The sequence below is a fragment of the Eschrichtius robustus genome, chromosome 8, assembly GCF_028021215.1.
Source record: "Eschrichtius robustus isolate mEscRob2 chromosome 8, mEscRob2.pri, whole genome shotgun sequence".
Classification (NCBI taxonomy): Eukaryota; Metazoa; Chordata; class Mammalia; order Artiodactyla; family Eschrichtiidae; genus Eschrichtius; species Eschrichtius robustus.
In genome coordinates, this window is record NC_090831.1 from 106,251,743 (window position 1) to 106,266,475 (window position 14,733).

The 14,733-nt window shown below is 58.1% G+C and overlaps 1 protein-coding gene across 1 annotated transcript in view; it reads left to right on the forward strand.

The window, feature by feature from the left end:
• SND1 (staphylococcal nuclease and tudor domain containing 1) overlaps positions 1 to 10,197 on the forward strand; it is a 432,660-nt gene extending 422,463 nt beyond the window's left edge. The window contains exons 18-24 of the mRNA XM_068549395.1: positions 1,029 to 1,170; positions 4,614 to 4,737; positions 5,643 to 5,712; positions 6,752 to 6,865; positions 7,641 to 7,844; positions 9,439 to 9,483; positions 9,593 to 10,197. Coding sequence (XP_068405496.1) covers positions 1,029 to 1,170; positions 4,614 to 4,737; positions 5,643 to 5,712; positions 6,752 to 6,865; positions 7,641 to 7,844; positions 9,439 to 9,483; positions 9,593 to 9,658 — 765 coding nt within the window. The 3' untranslated portion in view covers positions 9,659 to 10,197. The remainder of the gene's footprint in view (positions 1 to 1,028; positions 1,171 to 4,613; positions 4,738 to 5,642; positions 5,713 to 6,751; positions 6,866 to 7,640; positions 7,845 to 9,438; positions 9,484 to 9,592) is intronic.
• Positions 10,198 to 14,733: the final 4,536 nt, after the last annotated feature.

Here is a 14,733-nt window from a genome sequence, read left to right on the forward strand (position 1 = left end):
CGCCTGTGTTCAAGTCCTGGTTCTGCTACATCTAGCAAGCCTGTGTGCCTCAGTTTCTTCATTTGTAAAAACAGGGGTAACGTTTATACCTTTTCAAACGGTTGTCATGAGGATTAAATGAGCTAGTACTTGGATAACGTTTAGTGTGGCACCTAGTAAGCATATAAGGTTTGGGCTAATATTTTATCACCACCCCACTCATTCCTGTGTGTGTGTCTGTGGGACCCCGTGTGTGGTCCAGTCCCCCGGACTCCCCCACCCCCTTTGCACTGCTCAGCTGGAGAGCCACCTCCCTCCCCTGCTATGACAGGCCTCACTACTGGGATAATCTCCTGGCCGCAGGATCGGATTTGACGTGCTGTCACCCCGAATCAGCTTCTGAGCCGCCACAGCCCTGACAGTGTGGGGCTAGGGGAGGAAGGGAGAGGGAAGGGTGGAGGGGAGCGGCCCAGCTTCTGAGCCGGGGTCAGAGCAGCCTGCTGGCGGTGAGAACAGAGGCGTGCTCGCACAGTGGCAGCCCTCGCCTCCGCGGCCCAGGGCTGTCACTTGGAGAGTCTCAGGAGCGCCTGTGGCCCTGTGACAGTGGGAGGGCCTGGAGAGTTCAGAGTGACCCCCAAAGGGTGGTGTGAGGGAGGGAGACGGGGACCCAGCACCACTCCAGCACCGAGGTTCTCACACGCTGGTATGCGTGGGAATGGGAATCGCTGGGGAGACTTTGGTTTTGACTTACTTTCCCTGGGACCCTGAGAGCACATCGTGATTTGGCAGGCTGGGATGGGACCCAGGCACCTACGTTTTCAGTAAGCTCCCCAGTTGCTTCTGATGCCTGCCAGAGCCGCTGGATGGGAAGTGCTCTCCCCACCCCCGCCCAGAGGTAGGAGGGTTCCAGGGGCTCGTCCTGTGCTGGCATCACCTCCACACTCACTCGCCAGGGCAGTGATTCCCCCTGCCCAGAGCCCCTTTCCTGGCATCCTTTCTGACTTCACTTCCTAATCTCTTCCTCCCCTGTGCTGACCACACACACGCAGGTCTGGGCCCACTATGAGGAGCAGCCCGTGGAGGAGGTGACGCCCGTGCTGGAGGAGAAGGAGCGCTCGGCCAGCTACAAGCCAGTGTTTGTGACTGAGATCACCGACGACCTGCACTTCTACGTGCAGGATGTGGAGACGGGTGAGCACACAGGCGCGGCCCCGGGCTCCGCTGCTTCACGGCTGCTGGCATGATCTGGCCCGCCTCAGGGCCCCTCTGTTCAGTGGGAGGGAGGGACACAGCCCAGGGCTTCCGGGGGGCCTCCCCGAATAGCTTGTGGCTGCTGCCCACCTCCGGGCCCCTGCGCCGCACTCAGGGCCCGAGGTCGTTTTATCAGCTGCAAGGGAGCCCCGGAGCGGGCGAGGCTGAGCAGGTCCTCTGAGGACTGGTGAGGTAACCGGCTTTGTCTGGGTGGTGCTCGGAGACTCTTAGGTAATTGTTTTAGTCCCAGACACCCCTGGCAGGGCTGGGCAGGAGGATTTGCAGCCCTCAGAGCATATCAGGAAGCAACGGACAGATTGTCTCTATGTGGTCAGGAAGCACAAGCCAGCTCTGCTCAGTGCCTCTCCCCGTCAGCGTCCTTGGGAGGGGAGGAGGGGGAGCCTGGGCTTGTCTCTGCTGGGGTTTCTCCTCCAGAGGTTGCCATAGCCCTGAGTGGTAGCCAGTTGCTATGGTAACTGGCAGCACTCTAGGGGAAGTAATCCCCAGAAAGTCTTTTCTGAAGGACCCTCTCTCTCCATCCTCTTCCTTCCTTCTGCCCTCAAGTGCAGTGCACTGTGGCCAGGGTCCCCTCGGCAGAGACCTCAGGCTTCTGGAGGAGAGAGGGCAGTAGAGCCGGCTCTCACAGCAGCTGCGCTGGGGCCCCTCCAGCCCAGCTTCCCCCCTTCACTCCCTTCACTGTCTCCATCCTGACCTCCCTCCTCTCATTGCCACCCTCTGCAGGGAAACATTTTAGCTGAGGTCAGAGGAAGAAGCTCTTAGAGCCAGCTCTCGGTCCACGAGGCAGATCCTTACAAGGCGGAGGGGGCTGAAGGTGTTGGTGGCACTCGAGGCAGCCCCGTAGGTGGCAGGGTGCGGCTCTGCCCGCCCTCCCCGGCCCCACCCCCACCCCCAGGCCCGCTCCAGATTGTCAGCAGCCTCGCCTCAGCCGCCTCCCCTCTAATGATATCTCCCAGGCAGGCACCTGCTTTTGTGGCAATGTCATTTCACCGGGAAAAACTGACCATCTCGAGCCCTGGGCTGGCTGTACTTGGGAGGGGAGCAAAGCCAGGGAGGGGCGGAGATGGAAATGATGAGCCTGAAGGATTCGGTTCTCTTGTGGCCAGCTGTAATCCTGGTGAGGGGGCCCAGCCATTGCCTTGGGAGAAGCCGAGAGGGGGGCCTCCAGGCTGGGTGGTGTGGAGTGCGGGGAGTCTGGGAGGTGGCCCAGGTAGGAAGGAGAGCTATTCCTAAGCACGGGGGCCAGCGAGAATGGCCCTTGGGGAGCTCGGGGAAAGGGAACTCAAAGAAGACCCTGCCCAGGGTACCCCGGCTCCCAGGCAGGCTCCACCTGGCCTCTGGGTCCTGCTGGGTAGGACCTGCCTTGAGTAAGAACAGGCCCCGGAGTCTCCAGGAGACAGAGCTTGAGGGTTCAAGGCCTTTGCCCACATACTGTCTGTGATCTCAGAGGCTTCCTGTGCCAGCTCTGTACCCCGCCTGGCTGTCTCTGACTGCTCTCGGAAGCCAGGACGCTGCACTGAGTGGTAGCCAAGGCAGATAATAGGGAGAGAAAGAGAACTTGGGGGGAACCGTGTATTGCTGGAAGATTGGAGTAGCGAGTGAGGTGCTGTGTGGCATGCCACCTGGATAGCTGTAGGCTCCAGAGAAAACCCTGCCTTCCATCAGATCCGTGAAAACGAACCTCAGCGTACCCAGCCTCCCTCTCCTGAAACCTTTTACCCCTCTTGGAGGCAGGGACATCCCCTGGCCCTGTTTCCCTTCTCTTAATTAAAGCCTGCCTTCGGGAAGGATCTGGTGAAATGATGAACACATTGCCATTGGCTCTAAATGACCAACCGGGCTCTGTGTAAGGGCTTCCCAGAGGGCTTTGCCTGTTCGCAGAACTGTTGCCTTGGAGCATAATAATAATAATAATAATAATAATAATAATAATAATAGACCACGTATAGCAGGACCTTGTCTGTGTAGAGGTAGCTTCTTAGTCCCTGAAATTTTACTGTCTGGGCAGGGAACGCAGGCGCAGGAGAACGGAGGGTTTATTGCCGGGCGGGGGGAGGGCAGCGCCTTCCGAAAAGTCCCTGAAACCGTCCTGTGAACACCGGCATGGGGGCCCGAGAGTGTAGACAGGGCGCACGCCTGCGGGCCCCTCTTCAACACTGCAGTCATCAAGCACCCTGCACAGCCGGGGCTTTCCTGGGTCACTTGAGAGTAAGCAGAACCGAGTGAGCTATGGTCTGTGCCGTGAAGGCGCTCCCAGCGTAGTGGCAGAAACATAAACCAGACAGGGAATGGATAAGGCCCACTGTGACAAGCGTACCAACGGCCGTCATGTGTCAGGCCCCTGTAACAGAGTGGCCGGGGGCCCTGAGGATGGGGGCGAGTCCTTCACCACCACCAGCCGCCCTCGCCTCAGAGAGCGAAGGGGGAGCAAAGGGCCTGCTGAGAGCTTGAGTCCGGCCCAGAGGGACGCAGAGGAGAAGCCACTGGGGGCTGATGCTCAGCAGAATAGGGGTGAGGGGCTGTGGCAGGAAGGAGCCAGGGGAGGGCACTGAGAAGACCTCGGGGGCTGCCACACCCAGTGAAGACCAGACCAGCAGCAGGGACCGGCGACCCAGGGGCAGTGGTTCAGGAAAGACAAGGCAGGGAAGGGGTCTCCCTCCCCGCAAACGAGGAGGGCAGTGAGTTGGCGTGGGAGGGTGGGACCCCGTGGGACACCCACCCCCCCACCCCCCCCCCCCCCGCCTGGCAGCACTTGGAGGTTCAGTTCAGCATGTGTCTCATGGGGTGCGTCAGGTCAGAGTGTCCACATTTGAATAGACTGAGACCGGGCCCTGCTGCCAGAATTGTTCCCCACCTTGCACGGCGCAGATTCTGAGGCCCTTTCCTTGTCCAGGGTCGTATGGGGCCCATCCTTCAGCTCCGCTTTTGCCCCCAGGAGACGTTGCAGAGAGTGGCTGCTGTCCGTCACCGCCTCTGTGGCCCAGGCCGGGGCCCGCCCTGGTAGGACTGGAGAGGGCTGGTTGGCCTTGGCCTTGCTTAGTGTCCACTCATTTTCTCTACCTCCTAAACCAAGGCCCAGGAACATTCCCTAGGGCGTCTCTGGCCATGGCCAGTAGATTGGAGAGCCGAGACTGGAAGACTGGGTGCCTCTAAGGCCTGAAGTGTCAGCAAGATACTGTGAAACCTCCTCGACCAGGGACCAAAGAGGACTTCCCTGTGGGACGGGGGCAAGCCAGTGCCGCGGGCACCCTACAGCATTCCACATCCTGCCCACTCCCCAGGCTCATCTGCCTCCCCAGCCCCATCTACAGATGATACTCCAAGGCACATGGCACCCAGGTCTCACTCCCTGTTCCTCCCCACAGGCACCCAGTTGGAGAAGCTGATGGAGAACATGCGCAATGATATCGCCAGCCACCCTCCCGTCGAGGGCTCCTATGCCCCCCGCCGGGGCGAATTCTGCATTGCCAAATTTGTAGACGGAGAATGGTAGGCCACCTGGACCCGAGCAAGGGAAAGAGTCTAAAGTAGGAGCAGCAGCAGTTCTGTCCCCAGGGCGCAGGCCTGCAGAGCCACTAGCCAGGCTTCAGGCGTTTGCCGTAGTGGCCGGCTTCCCACTGGGTGCTTGTTCTTGGCCTTGGCCGGCTCTCCGGAGTGGCTCTCTCGGTTGCCCACAGCCCGTTTGCGGCCTGCGCTTTAACCCGTGGTTTTTCTGCAGTCAGCCTCTGGCGTAAAGAAGTGTCCCTCCTTCTCTCTCCTGGGCTACTCCTTTGGGGGACCCCTGGCTGGCTGGAGCTCTCCAACAACCCCCTCACCCCACGCAGGAAAAGTGACGTCAGGGCGGGGGTAGGGGGTCGGGTGAGGGTGGAGGCTGGTGCTCAGTGAGCCCGGACCAGCCGCCACCCTCCACCCCAGCTGTCTGGGGCGTGAGCCGCAGTGCTCGCAGGCTGCAAGAAGGTCACTTATGTCGGATCTACCAAGCGTAGGGCCCGTGGCCTTCCCAGGGTGACGAAGTGATGTGGATGGGTTCCCTGCTGTGGCCTCCCAGGCAGATCTGCCGGCTAATTACAGCTGCTGTCTAGCGCGCTGGGTTTAAACAGCAGACATCAATCTAGTCATTAGTCTTGTTGCTTTTATGCCCCAAGGACACGTTCATCCGCTCCACACGCTCCCCTCCCGCCCTCTGCTCCCAGCTATGCTCTGACTCCATTAAATGGTGGCCACAGCACCCCGGGCTGTGCAGTCCGAGAACTGCCCTTTGTGACACCCATGGGTGTTCTCTCTGAACCCTGGGCAGGGAAATGCTGTAGCCCCTGCCCTACCATCGCTGACGCTCCAGGGAGACCGGCCTCCTCAGGGCTGTCCCTTGAGTTCTGCCCGTGATGCCATTGCAGGTACCGCGCCCGAGTGGAGAAAGTCGAGTCTCCTGCCAAAGTACACGTCTTCTACATCGACTACGGCAACGTGAGTGCGGGGGCCAGGAGGTGGACGAGTACGCAAGGGAGGGGCCCCGAGTGCCGCCAGGGACCCTTCAACACAGTAGGCCCCTAGGTCAAGTCCATCTGCCCTCTCCAGGGTCCCTCTGAGCTTTAGACTCCCTCCCTCCCTCCCTCCCTCCCTCCCTGACGGAATGGTGAGCGTGTGGGCTTCTCTACTGTTCCTCTAACAGGCGCGTGACCCCTGAGTGACTGGGCAAAACTGGCATCTCTGGTCCGAGGCCTGTGAGCACCGAGTGGTCCTCTGTCCAGGCCCCAGCCACGGCCCCGGTTCCTCTTCTGCCCAACGTCTCTGAAGAGTGGGTCCCTGAAGGCCCCTGGTCCACATGCTCAACTGGGTCCTTGTGTGCTGATCCCCAGCACATCCCAAACCCAGGCTTGCTGGGAAGGGGCTGGTACCCCTGGAAGAAATGCCCCTTGGGCTGGGCCTGGGAGTCTCCCAGCAGTAAGCAGGAGAGAACGCTGTCGTTCAGAGCCGTGCCGCTCCTGAGGACTAGTGTGGAAGGGCCGTTAATAGAAAGCCCAGAGCTGGGCCATGCTCCCAACTTACCACCCGGGAATACACAGAGGAAGGGGTCTTGCCAGGCTGGGGTTGCCCCACGCACCTGAGCCAGAACCACTAGCAGGCGGGGGGCTGCCTGGACCCTCGTCTTGGAGCGCTCTTCCAGCCAGGGCCCCCCCAGCCTGTGGGAAAGGGGTCAGGGAGCCCATGTCACAGAGGCAAGGTACTGGGGAAAAGTGGAGACAGTGATCAGAGTTGAGCTACCAGATTGGGTATGCAGCAGGAGCCACCAGGTGTGCCACCACCGGGCCCGGCTTCCCACCTCCCAGGCTTCGCTGACTGGGCGAGTCCGTGCATGTGGCTACTCAGAAACGAGCCCTGGGGGGTGGGGTGGGGGATGGAGGCGCTGAGTTAGAATCCCTAGGGGCCTGGCCGTGCGAGTTGTCCCCTGAGAGCAAGGGAGCTCCAAGTGTGTGATGCTGTTGGCCTGGTGTGTCCTCTGCAGAGAGAGATCCTGCCGTCCTCCCGCCTGGGCACCCTGCCACCTGCCTTCAGCACTCGCGTGCTGCCAGCTCAAGCCACGGAGTATGCCTTCGCCTTCATCCAGGTGCCCCAAGACGTGAGTCTCCACGCCTTCCTTCCTCTCAGCGGGACTGTCCCATGACACTCAGACACTGCTGCAGTCCCAGCACGTATCTGCACGAAGGAAACCCAGCCCTGTCCCGGATCCCACCCCTTCCTCACCCTGGCCCCCTCTCACGGGGCTGAGCCCCCGGCGCGGCCCTGGTTAGTGGCCACTGTCTCTAGCCTCTTGGGCTCTCGGCTGCAGTGGTCTCCCAGCACTCCTTCCAGGCTCAGACGATGCCGCCAGCAGTAACTGCCCCCAAACAGCTCTGACTGTGTCACACCTCTGCTGAAGATCCTCCTCCACTGGGGTCCCACTGGCTGATGGGAGGAGTAGAAACAATGATGATGGTCTGTTAGTCACGGGAGAGAGGGGCGTGGCCAAGGTTGAGGGAAGGTGGCATCAGAGCCTCTGAGCTGGCTCTTGAGAAACAGGGGGCCTGGTGGGCCAGGGCACGTTGGGCAAAAAGACTGGTCCAGCAACCGCAGCCGGGTGTCAGGGGCCCTGCGGGCAGCAGCAGGAGATGTCAGGCCCTGTCTGCCCGGGCAGGGAGGTTATTCTTCGTGTTGTAGGCGGGAGGGGCTGTGGGCAAGGGGGCCCTTCATGTCCAGAGCCTGTTTCCGCCCTCGCTGGGGTCTAAGCGGGGAGCGAGGTGATGCCGGCACGTGCTGTGCAGACTCCCCTGAAGTCCGTGAACAGGACCTGGGGCCCTCACGGCTCGTGGCTGGCGCTCGCCTCTCACGCCGACCGGGGGGTGTCCCTGCTGCAGGAGGATGCTCGAACAGACGCCGTGGACAGCGTGGTGCGGGACATCCAGAACACGCAGTGCCTGCTCAACGTGGAGCACCTGAGCGCCGGCTGTCCCCACGTCACCTTGCAGTTTGCCGACTCCAAGGGGGACGTGGGGCTGGGCTTGGTGAAGGAGGGATTGGTCATGGTGGAGGTGCGCAAGGAGAAACAGTTCCAGAAGGTGGTACGTGCTGCGGATGCGGGGTGTCCCTCGCGCCTCCCACCGCCGTCACGGGGGGACTGGGAGGGGACTGCGCCGGGAGCCAGAGAGGGAGCGGGGAACCCACCGTCTTGCTGCTCCTGTTGGGGAAAGATAATGGATTTGGGTTTGTTGGGGTTTAAAATTTAAAAAGCTAATTACATCCCAAATTAATTGACTGCCGGTTTGGCTGAAAACACAGCTGCAAACTGGAGCGGAAAGTTTGCCTTTGCCCGTACCCCCGGTGACAGGCTAGGAAGCTCTGCCAGGGGTGGCATGGCGAAGGTCACAGCCTGTTGTGCTGTCTCTCCCGTCCTCACTTGCCCCTCTCCCAGTAAATAACCAGCTCCCAGCACTCAGCGCCACTCTGCCACGACACCCCTCCAGCCTGTTTGGAGAGGCGCAGGGCTTAGAGCTGGGCCTGAGCCCCGCCTCCCTCGTTCATGAGACATCTGGCCCTAGAGCTCAGCCTTTGGAAGCCTGAGTCTCCCACTGATGACGTGAGGAGAGCACAGCCGGCCCGGCTGCTCGGTAGGGTGGACCACGAGGATCGGGGGCCGACACCTGGGAAATCTCCTTGCGCTGCTCATTTGTTGATCACGAGGCCCAGGCCTCCCGCTCAGCCCCGTTCCCATCCCAGTTTCCCCCAGCCTCTCCCCACGACACGCCAGCCTCGAGGGACGGGCCGGGCCCGTGGGAAGCTCGTGCCCTTCTGCAGCGCCCAGCTCCCCCGCACTCCTGAGTGGAGGGACACGAGTGGCAGGGTTGAAACCAGTGTTCTTCTCTCTCCACTGTGCCCTTGCTTCCCCTTCTCCCCCGTCTTTTGCCTTTCCTCTCTCCCCACATAATGATTGGTGGTTTGTGGATCCATGGCTCTGGTTATGCAAGTCGATTAACTCATTTGGAACAAGACCTCAGTGTGAGTCACTTCTGTGCCTCATCTGGACAGGAGGGGCCTGACGCCTAGTCTTCCCCCGTTTCCTAGATCACTCCTAGGAGTTAGCTTAAGTTTCCCTGTAAAATTGGAGCTCTTAGTGTCCGCCATAGGAAGCTACCCATAAAGTCTCTGGTGTCTAGAAATACCTAATGTGTTCATTCATTCACCTACTTATTCCTTCAGTAAATGTTTACTGAGGACCTACAAATCTCAGTGAACAAGAGACAACGTTCCATGGCGCTTACATTCAAGCATGAGGAGACAAGAAAATAAATATAACAAGTCAACAAAATTAAATGTTAGACGATAAGTGCAATGGAAAAAGGGAAAGTAGAAGTAAAGAAAGGGACTCAGGAGTATGTCGGAGGGAGTGGTGGTGATTTTAAATGGGGTCATTTGAGGCCTCGTTAAGAAGGTGATACTTGACCAAAGACGTGAAGGGGCAGGATAGGTAGCCAGGTAGACAGGAGGGGGAAGCGTGTTTCAGGCGGGTGAAGCAGCCAGCGTGGAGAGTCGAGAAACAGCTAGGAGACTGTGACCCTGCACTTGGATTTTACTTGGAGGGAGCTGGGGACCCATTGAGCGGGGGAGTGACGTGACCTGGGCCTCACCCTGACCATCCCTTTGTCCTCGTCCTGCCAGATCACAGAATACCTGAATGCCCAGGAGTCAGCCAAGAGCGCCAGGGTGAGTTTTTGCCTCAGGAGCCCCAGAGGGTGCTGAGAGAGGGGCTTGGCCGTTTGGGTCCCAGCAGGTCCTGCCTACCTGAAGAGCCATTTTCTGTTTTTTTTCGCAGCTGAACCTGTGGCGCTACGGAGACTTCCGAGCCGATGACGCAGATGAGTTTGGCTACAGCCGCTAAGGAGGGAATCGGGTCTGGCCCCCAGCACCGCTCACGCCAGTACCTCTTCCTCTGCCGGGAGGGGGTTTTCAGCTCCAGACCTCAAATCGGGGGCATAGATTGGGTCCAGCTTTGCTTCAGTGTATGGGAATGTCTTGTAGGGTGGCATCTGGGCTGGGGACGGAGGGTGGGGGGAGCCCAAGGCTTTCAGGGGACAGGCCGCTGTCTTCTGCGAGCACAGGCACTGCCATCCGCTGTCCCAGCTGATTTTGTTTCTCTTTGGGGGTTTGTTTTTTTTAAAAATTGTCCTCAGATCAGGAAGAAACGTGAAAGACTTTGTCCTATGGAGGGCATGATCCTGGCACCCAAGGCCAGCTGGCACCCCACTTCTATCCCAGACTCCCCTTTTCCCCAGCTCTCTGTCCAGCTGTTGATTATGTGGTTTCTCTGATACGTCCATTCTCAAATGCCAGCGTGTCCACGTCTGCCCCTTTGCCAGCCCTCCCCATTTCTGTATTTAAAGCTTTTGAGGCTCAATAAAATAGTACATGCTGTCTGCAGCCCTTATTGGTCATGGTGGAGGCCAGAGCCCAGGGTTTCGGCAGCCCCAGCCAGGAGGAGACCTGGGCGCTTGAATCTAATCCGTATGTCTGGCCACACCCCCTAGAAACATAGCCAGTCATGGGAAGCAGGGCAGGCCTTCAGAGTTCCAAGCAACTCCTGGGGCTTGGTGGGCATACCTGGCACCATGGCCATCATGCAGAACGCTGGCGATCTTCTCTTCTGACTCATCTGCACGTGGCTGCCCTCAAGAACCTTAGCAGCTCGGCAAGCAGTGCCCAGGGCACTCCCTGCAGGAAAGGCCAGGCTCGGTCCTGCCAGGCCCAGGCGGGAGGTTGCTGGGCCTGTCCTTTTGGCAGGACCCACCAGAGCCCCAACAAGGGGCCAGAAGGGACTTGCCAAGGGAGATGAGGTGATTTCCCTCTTCCTGCTGTAACAGAAGGAAAGGCTGATGCCAGATAGGCTGGCACAGCGTGTGTTAAGGTCAGTGGCCCCTGGTCCCTGCCCATCTCCCTCCAGTGTGTGTCCACTGGAGAAGGGAGCTGGAGGATGGGGGCTCCGAGAGGGGTCTGGGCAGCAGGCCGAGGAGAGCTCGTCTCCCAGGGGAGCTCTGGCTCTGCTTGACTTGATGAGGTGTCCCCCAAGTCCTCCAGGTGGAGCTGGCCACGGAGCTCAGAAACCCCAGGCTACTCCTAGCCCCCGAGGCGGGGGGGGGGGCGCACTGAGAGCGGCCACCATGGTGTGTGCAGTGAGGGGCCTGCGTGCTTCTCGGGGCACGAAAGCAGGTGTATGCGTGTTGGGGGCTCACCACTCCAGCAGCTGCAGTGTCTAGGGGACCGGCCTGTTCTCCCAAACCCCAGGGCCCCACCCTGTGGCTCTGACCTTCCCAGGCACATACTCTGGTGTCACACGGTGGCCCGTCTTCTTGGCAGCCCCACTTTTCCCCCCACATTCTGATCTGGGGTGACGCTCCAAGCTGCCATGTAAGATTGGTCCCTTTGGTCAAGTCTTTGGGGAAAGTCAGTGGAGGTGATGGGGCCTGGCTGGCCAGCTCTCATTCCTAAATGAGGTCCTGGGCCCCAGAAAATTCTGGCTTCTGGCAGTTTTGCCCCACACCCACTCATTCAGGCCCAGGGGTCACGTGGAGTTCTATCCAGGACTCCTGTCTTCCTGTGCTCCTATACTCCCGAAGCAGGGCAGGCAGGCCTTCAGAGCTCCAAGCAACTCCTGGGGCCTGGTGGGCGTACCTGGCACCATGGCCATCATGCAGAACGCTGGGCATCTTCTCTTTTGACTCATCTGCACATGGCTCCCCTCAGGAACCTCTGGGTTGGTCAGAATGAGTGTTTATGCTCCTCGAATCAGGACCTCTTTACGGTCCAGTAAACTGTTTTCCATGATCCGTACAGCCCCTATGGGGCCCGAGAAGTCCGCAGGAATGGGTGTGAGTCTCTCCATCTGTCTCCACTCCCGGAGAAGCTGTTCTGCCCCCGCAGGCAGGCTCACTCCCACCATGATCTCTCATTTTATTTTTCTCCATCGTGGAGGCTGGTCATGGAAAAGAAAATGCCCATTTCACCCATTTCTCTACCTCCTGGTAGGGCCCAGAGGTAGGTCGGTGTGTATTCACTTGAACGCAATTGGCAGAGGGGCGAGATGCCAGCTCACTCTTTTCTAAAAGGGTCTGAAGTCATCTCACTGTCTTAACAGTTGCCTTGGTTACATCTGTGCCCAAGGATAAACCCTTCATGGTTCTCCAATTGAAATGATGCCTGAACCTTCCCACTTCTTACTTTCTTTCTCCAAGGCTGATTTAGACGAAGGTCAGAATATTCACCAGGCCAGAAGGCCCTGCTGCTGCTGGTTTTGGCCCCAGCTCAGTGTTCCTCTGTTTGCCACATCGGTTGAGTTCCTGAGGTCTGTCCTGGGCAGGGCTGGGACTAGGGTGAGGCGAGCCAGGCGCCTAGCGTGCAGAATTTAAGGAGGCACTCGAGTGTGCAGGTGCGTTGGCATATTTTCTTTTCATCCCCAGTTGAGGCCAGTCAGCATCAGCACTTGCACAAGTAGCACCAAGAAAAAAAAAAAAACCTCCCCAAAGGTCCTTCTCCCGCTAGAGTTGCAAAACATGGCTCTTGGTGTCAGGATCATAAGCTCTGCCTTCCCATCCACCTTTCCAGTTGAGCAACAGAATCTTTTGAGCACCTGTCATTCATCCATCCATCCACCAAACACGGATTAAGACCCAGCAGCACCGGCACAGCGATGGGTCTAGTGAGTGCCAAGACGACCTCCACAGGCTCTCGGGGGCGTGGCGATCTAGGTGCGGAGGAGGAACCAGATGCTGAAACACCCAAAACAAGCCACAGCAGTGGCAGCGCACGAGGACGACGGACTGAGGCCCTCGCCTGGTGGCTGGGGAGGCATCACAGAGGAGGGGGGCCGAGTTGGGCTAATGGATGGCAGGAGAGCAGCATTGCTAATCTGGGCAGGCTCTGGAAGTTTCCCAGTCTCTGAGGGCTGGTGCTGCAGACTCTAGGGTTTAGACTAGCCACTAGGGAGAAGTACTGATGCCCGAGACCCCTCCCCAGTGACTCATCTCCCTCCTCCCGGCCAGTGGGCAGGACCAGTAGGGAAGGCAGGCGGTGGAGGGAAGGGCTCGCACGGCTGCCTCCACTTTATTTATTGGTTTGATTATTTCTCCGTCGCAGGGAGAGAGTCAGTGGACCCCTTTTCTTGCTTTAGCCCATGTTGGGAAGCAGGGAGGGGCTGGAGAACTGGTGCCTCAAGAGTGGTTATTGATGTTCTAATTACAAGAGGATGCTAATTTAATTTGAACCTAATTACAGTGCACTACCCCGGGTGGCATGTGTTTTAATAATTAACGCCCTTCAGTTGCGTAGGAGTGTAATAATATTTACAGAGGGTTGGCCAGCAGCCTGGGGAGGCGGGCCGGGGTCCCATACGCCACCCTCCCCCCGGACAGCTGGGCTGCTAGCAGGTGGGGAAGGTGGCACATGAGTCTTGGTTGGCTAGTATCTCGTCAGCCTTCCCAGGGAACATGCGTGGGCCTCATTTCCAGCCACTTCCTTGACCCAGCAGGCCGCTCCGCTCTACGGGGCTGGAAGTCTGAGATACGTCGCAGCCTGCCCCTCCCCTGCCCCTCACTGTGCCACCTCTGCCTGCCCGGGCCCATCCTAGGGAGGGGATTGTTCAGGGGGAAGGAAGGAGAGCTGCTTGGTTTTTCTTCTCTTTTTCTCGGTAACACTTGTAAGGAAATACACATTCAGAAAGGTGCACAGATTGTAACTGTGCAGCTCAGGTTTTCACAAAGTGAACATAGCCGTGTAAACACACAAATCAAAACCCAGAACAGCACCAGCCTGTCATAAGCTTGCCCCTCAAGTCACTGTCACCTCCAAAGGCAACTCCTGTTTTATCCCAGTGGATGAATTTCGCCTGTTTTGATGCATTTTTGGTTTTGTTTTTTGGTTTTGCCTGGGTTTGGATTTTACATAAGTGGAGTCGTGCAGTACGTGTCCTTACGTGCCCGCCTTCTCTCGCTCAGCTTGTCTGGGAGGTTCATCCTGTTTACATCAGCCTTAGTGTGTGCATTCTCATTTCTGTGTGCTCCGCTGTCTGAAGATACTACTCTTTGGTGGTTGTAAAGAACTGAGATGCTCAGCAATCTGCCAGAGCCAGAGCTAGCTATGCCAGTCCCTAAAGGGGAAGTCTGCTCATCCTAATTATACAGCTGGGGGACCCGAGGTGACACATTATGAGAAGGGGTAGCAAGACGACAGGGCAGGGCAGTTCCACCCACCACAAACCCAGAACAGCGTGGCTGCCAGCGTGCCTCCCATGCCCGGCCTTTCAGAGCTCTCAGCGGTGGGGAAAGGGTCTATTAGCAAGTTCTAGAAGCCAAGCAGAAAAACCAGGGGTTTAAGAGATGGTCAGAGGGAACTTCAGTGTCTCTACCCAGACGTCTCGCTAAGCCAGTGCTTCTCTAAGTGTGGCTGGCAGACCAGCTACCTCAGAATCACCTGGGGTGCTTGTTAAAATGCAGCTTCCAAGAATAGTGCCCGGACTATATTGGGAATGGGGGTGGGGTGAGTGAGCTCAAGCCTCATCTATCATCACAGGAAGACAATGGGTAATGTTTGAAGTTGATAAAACAGGAACTGGCCTATTTAGCAATAAGATGGTAACCACCAAAAGATCTAAAATAGATGATTAAAAGCGGTTGCCTGTAGGTAGCGCAACTGGGGGTGGGGAGTGTATCTTCTTACAAATCCCTGTGTACTGTTTTTTCACCACAGACAAGCACTTCTCATTATCTTTTTTTAATTCACTCTCAGGTAGTTATACATGTATCACTTCCCACTCCAAGACCTCAGTTCCTGTGGGCCAGGGTCTGGGAGTCTGCACTTTTGACAAGCTTCCTAGGTGATTCTGATGACTTCTCAAGTTCGAGAATTGACTATCACTGTCCAAAGTCATTTTGCAACATGAGGAAGGAGACACAGTAACTCGCCCAA